The sequence below is a fragment of the Jatropha curcas genome, chromosome 5 (genome assembly GCF_041381405.1).
Source record: "Jatropha curcas cultivar XTBG-Jc1 chromosome 5, XTBG_Jcur_1.0, whole genome shotgun sequence".
Taxonomy (NCBI): domain Eukaryota; kingdom Viridiplantae; phylum Streptophyta; class Magnoliopsida; order Malpighiales; family Euphorbiaceae; genus Jatropha; species Jatropha curcas.
This window is the reverse complement of record NC_143155.1, coordinates 1,805,329-1,809,683: the sequence shown is the minus strand read 5'-3', so window position 1 is coordinate 1,809,683 and position 4,355 is coordinate 1,805,329. Positions and strand designations below refer to the sequence as shown.

Genomic DNA, 4,355 nt, shown 5'->3' with positions numbered 1-4,355 from the left:
TAAAATGCATAAATTAGTTCCTCAATCATATTTTATTCATTGTGTCCTTAAATTTTTATTTTATCAATTTTAAGCCCTATAGTTTTAATTTTGATAAAAAAAATGGCTTTTTCTAATGGAAATTTAATGGCATTGATGGAAAAAAAAAAAAAAAGAAAATTATGAACTTACACGTGAAATTCTATTTTTTAAAAATAAGTCAAAATTTTAATTTTGACACATAGAATAATAAAATGAAAGAAAAGAAATAAATAAGAACCAAGTTATAAAAATTTATTTAATGAATTTTAAACTCCAGAATTCCCAGTGTTTACCTTCTAAAATTTTTTCAGCAATAAAACAGGCTGTGAAATCTATATAAAACGTTTTTTAATTAAGATCTTTAATTTTTATCGTATTAGCAGTAAAAAAATTTAAAATGAATAAAAAATTATATATTTTCAATAGATTTTTATATATTTCTTTCTCTAATAATGTTCTTCAACTTGTAGTGGCCTTTTAACCAATTTTCTAAGTATATCCTCGACCTTTTTTTTTTTTTTTATAGATTAAAGCAATAAAAATATAAATTATTTTTAAATAATAATATTTTTTATTATACATTTAAAAAATAAAAATAAAGTATAAATAATTTTTTAAAAAAATTTTTAATTTTATTGATTTGACGAGTAAACAGCGATATGAAATCAAATCAAGTGGATCAAGTATTTTCCTTTTTAAGGAATATTGTGGTTCGAGAAAGAATTCAAACAATTCCATCTAGGTTATTCAATAAAAACTGCACGACAAATTCTAGAGCAAAGCAAGCCAACTAGGCAGCCAGGGCAGTCAATCCCATAATTCAAAGGTAGCCATCTTTATTTTATTAAATTAAATTAATTAATTAATTAATTATAACAAAACTCCAGCCCTGTTTTGTTTTCTTCAATAATGGTGAAACTCAATGAAAACACAAAACTCATTTGTTATACTACTATACAAACATTTCCGTTGTCTTCATCGATTCTTCTCATTATCCACGTCACCTCCTTTCTTTCCCAGCTGTATCTCGTCCTTTTGCCGTCTTATAAATACATTTCTTCCATCTCTCTCTCCTTCTTACTTCTTTTCCTCTTACCCTTCTCCCCTCTCCTCTGAATTTTTGAAACTTTGACCTTTTTTTTTCAACTTCAGCCTTCAGCCTTCAGCCATCCCCATTTGACAATATCCTTTCTTTACATAATATAACCACCATTACTGGTATTATCATGTTCACAACTCCCAACTAGCCATTGGAAGTAAAAAATGTTACCCTTTTCTGCATTAATACCATACCTAGTTTCTTTTATCGTTTTCCTTCTCCTTCTTGAACAGATCTCTTACTTAATCAAGAGACGCCTAGCTTCTGGCCCAATTTTTATTCTTCCATTTCTTGGAAACGCAATTTCTTTAGTCAAAGACCCAACTAAATTCTGGGACACTCAGTCTGCTCTCTCTTTCGGCCATGGCTTCTCTGTCAACTACATAATCGGAAGATTCATCGTCTTCATTCGCGACACTGAGCTTTCTCATCTTATCTTTTCCAATGTAAGACCCGACGCTTTCATGCTCGTGGGTCATCCTTTTGGAAAGAAATTATTTGGAGAGCATAATTTGATTTATATGTTCGGTCAAGATCATAAAGATCTCCGCCGTCGGATCGCTCCTAATTTCACTCCTCGAGCTTTGTCTACCTATTCTCAGTTACAGCAGATTATAATGCTTAAGCATTTGAAGGAATGGGAAACAATGGCTATGGATAATCCGAATAAACCGATTTCGCTACGTTTATTGGTTCGCGATATGAATCTCGATACGTCGCAGACTGTAATGGTCGGTCCTTACTTGAAAAGTGAAGCGAGAGAGAGATTCAAATTTGATTATAATTTATTTAATGTTGGCACCATGAAACTTCCTATTGACTTGCCTGGTTTCGCGTTTCGAAATGCTCGACTCGCTGTTGACCGACTTGCTCAAACGCTCGCCGGTTGTGCGGAGCAGAGCAAAACTAGAATGGGGAACAATGAAGAGCCGACTTGTTTGGTTGATTTCTGGATGCAAGAAACGCTTAAGGAAATCTCCGAAGCTAAAGACGCCGGTAAACCTACGCCGCCTCACACTAGCAACGCTGAGATCGGCGGTTACTTGTTTGATTTCCTCTTCGCCGCTCAGGATGCTTCCACTTCTTCTCTTCTATGGGCGGTGGCGCTGCTCGAGTCGCATCCCGACGTCTTAGCTAGAGTTCGAGAAGAAGTTTCTGGCGTATGGTCGCCAGAGTCTGGTAAGCTTATAACTGCAGACCAGATGAGAGAAATGAAATATACACAAGCGGTGGCGCGTGAAGTTCTAAGGTATCGGGCGCCGGCGACTTTAGTGCCGCACGTCGCCATGAAGGACTTTCCCTTAACGGAGTCTTACACGATTCCCAAGGGGACTATAGTGTTCCCGTCGGTTTACGAGAGTTCGTTTCAAGGTTTCACTGAAGCGGACCGGTTCGATCCGGACCGGTTCTCAGAGGAGAGACAAGAAGACCAATTATTCAAAAGGAACTTCTTAGCATTCGGAGCAGGGGCCCACCAATGTGTGGGCCAGAGGTATGCGTTAAATCATCTGGTGCTATTCATTGCAATGTTCTCTACATTACTAGATTTTAAGCGCCATAAAACAGACGGCTGTGATGATATTGTCTATAATCCAACGATTTGTCCTAAAGACGGGTGCACAGTTTTTCTCTCTAGACGATACAAACGGTTTCCCAACCTTTCTACAGAATGACGAAAATGCCCTCCGTGAATTTGTGGTCGAAGTCAAACAGTTGTTGTTTGGTTCTGTACTTTGTTCATTAATTTTGCCCTTTTTATTGTCTGTTGGGTGTGTATAGTTGGATGTGATGAACGGTTAGGATTCTTTTGATTAATTATGTCTGGGAAAATTGATTGGTGGATAAATTGGCTTTGGATGTAAGTGGGGATCTCAAATAAATCATTAATGTTGTGATTTTATTTTATTTTTTAATTAGTACTATTGTAATAGTATTAAATTTGACAATTTTTTACCCGTAAAAGAAATAAAAAAATAAAATGATTAAATTACTCCTCTAAAAAGAGGTCATTTAATCAACAACTGGAGACAAAAAAAAAAAAAAAAGACGGAAATGGATAGTTCTATTTGGCAAACTTTAGGAATGGTCTTATATTTTATCCTTTTTTCTTTTTAACAAAGTTAATAATGGCAGTTGGTATTGTCCTTTGATGTCCCCGAATCGCGAAATAAAATAAAAAATGAAAAATAAAATAAAAATTAATGAGGTAGCATAGGCTGTCCATGGAACTATGCGAGGGTGGCAAACTGTCCCTACCTTCAATGTCTGCACGTTAACGAGGCTGACTAGACCAATTAATTTTTGTTTTTTTTTTTTGTCTCAAAAGAATAAAACATTACCAATAAAACCCATTCGCAAGTCAAACTCAAACCAGAATAGGGATAAAGTTAATATTTTGATTTGACATCAGACTTGGAGTTCGGTAGACAACCTTTGAAAGAAAATTTTCTTTTGAGTGATACGAGTTTGACTTTTACCAGGACTTCTATTCACAGCCTTTCACGCTTAATTGTAATAACATATTGGTACATATCTTCTCACAAAAAGATTAATATACATAATTTCTAATTTCAGCAACAATTAGTGCGGGATAAATTATAATTAGGCTTCTAAATTATATTATATTAATATTTAAAAATATTTGTATATTTAAAAAATAACTATGACGTCTTTTTAATTCATACTTCATCTCATTATGAAGTCATTGTCCAAAAAAGTGAGCTCTTTCCATCGAGAAAATGAGCATATTTTGTCTAAAAAGCGTGCCTAATTAATGGTAAAGCAGATTTAAGTGTTCATTTGAACATATTTAGAAACTCAATTATATTTTACCAATTACTATTTATCATTCAGGCATAAAATAAAATAATTTAAATGGATTTTAGTTCAGTTAATTTCTATATTTTATAATTGATTTGTATTTAATATTGAAATATGCTTAATAAAAATTTTAATTAGTAATTGATAACCGATAAAACTTCCGATGAGCTATTAATTTCATTAGTGTTGGACTATATTAATTCACAAAAATAATTATTAGTAAAATTATATTTTTTTTAAATTAATTAATATTTGATTATTTTATTTATAACTATTGAAAAATGATAAACATCTATTAAATAATATTATAAAGAACTTAATTAATATAAAAATAATAATACATTGACTTTAAGTGGTGGAATATGGTATTTTAGGCGAAAAATGATTTTGTTTTTTATGGCGCCTATTCAAACAT

At 32.7% G+C, this 4,355-nt stretch overlaps 1 protein-coding gene across 1 annotated transcript; it reads left to right on the top strand.

Annotated features, from left to right (window-relative positions):
• Positions 1–929: 929 nt before the first annotated feature.
• Positions 930–3,025, top strand: LOC149496004 (cytochrome P450 710A1-like). The gene has a single exon (XM_089720994.1). It carries the CDS (start codon positions 1,285–1,287, stop codon positions 2,791–2,793), a length of 1,509 nt encoding a protein of 502 aa, XP_089577120.1. The 5' UTR covers positions 930–1,284; the 3' UTR covers positions 2,794–3,025.
• Positions 3,026–4,355: the final 1,330 nt, after the last annotated feature.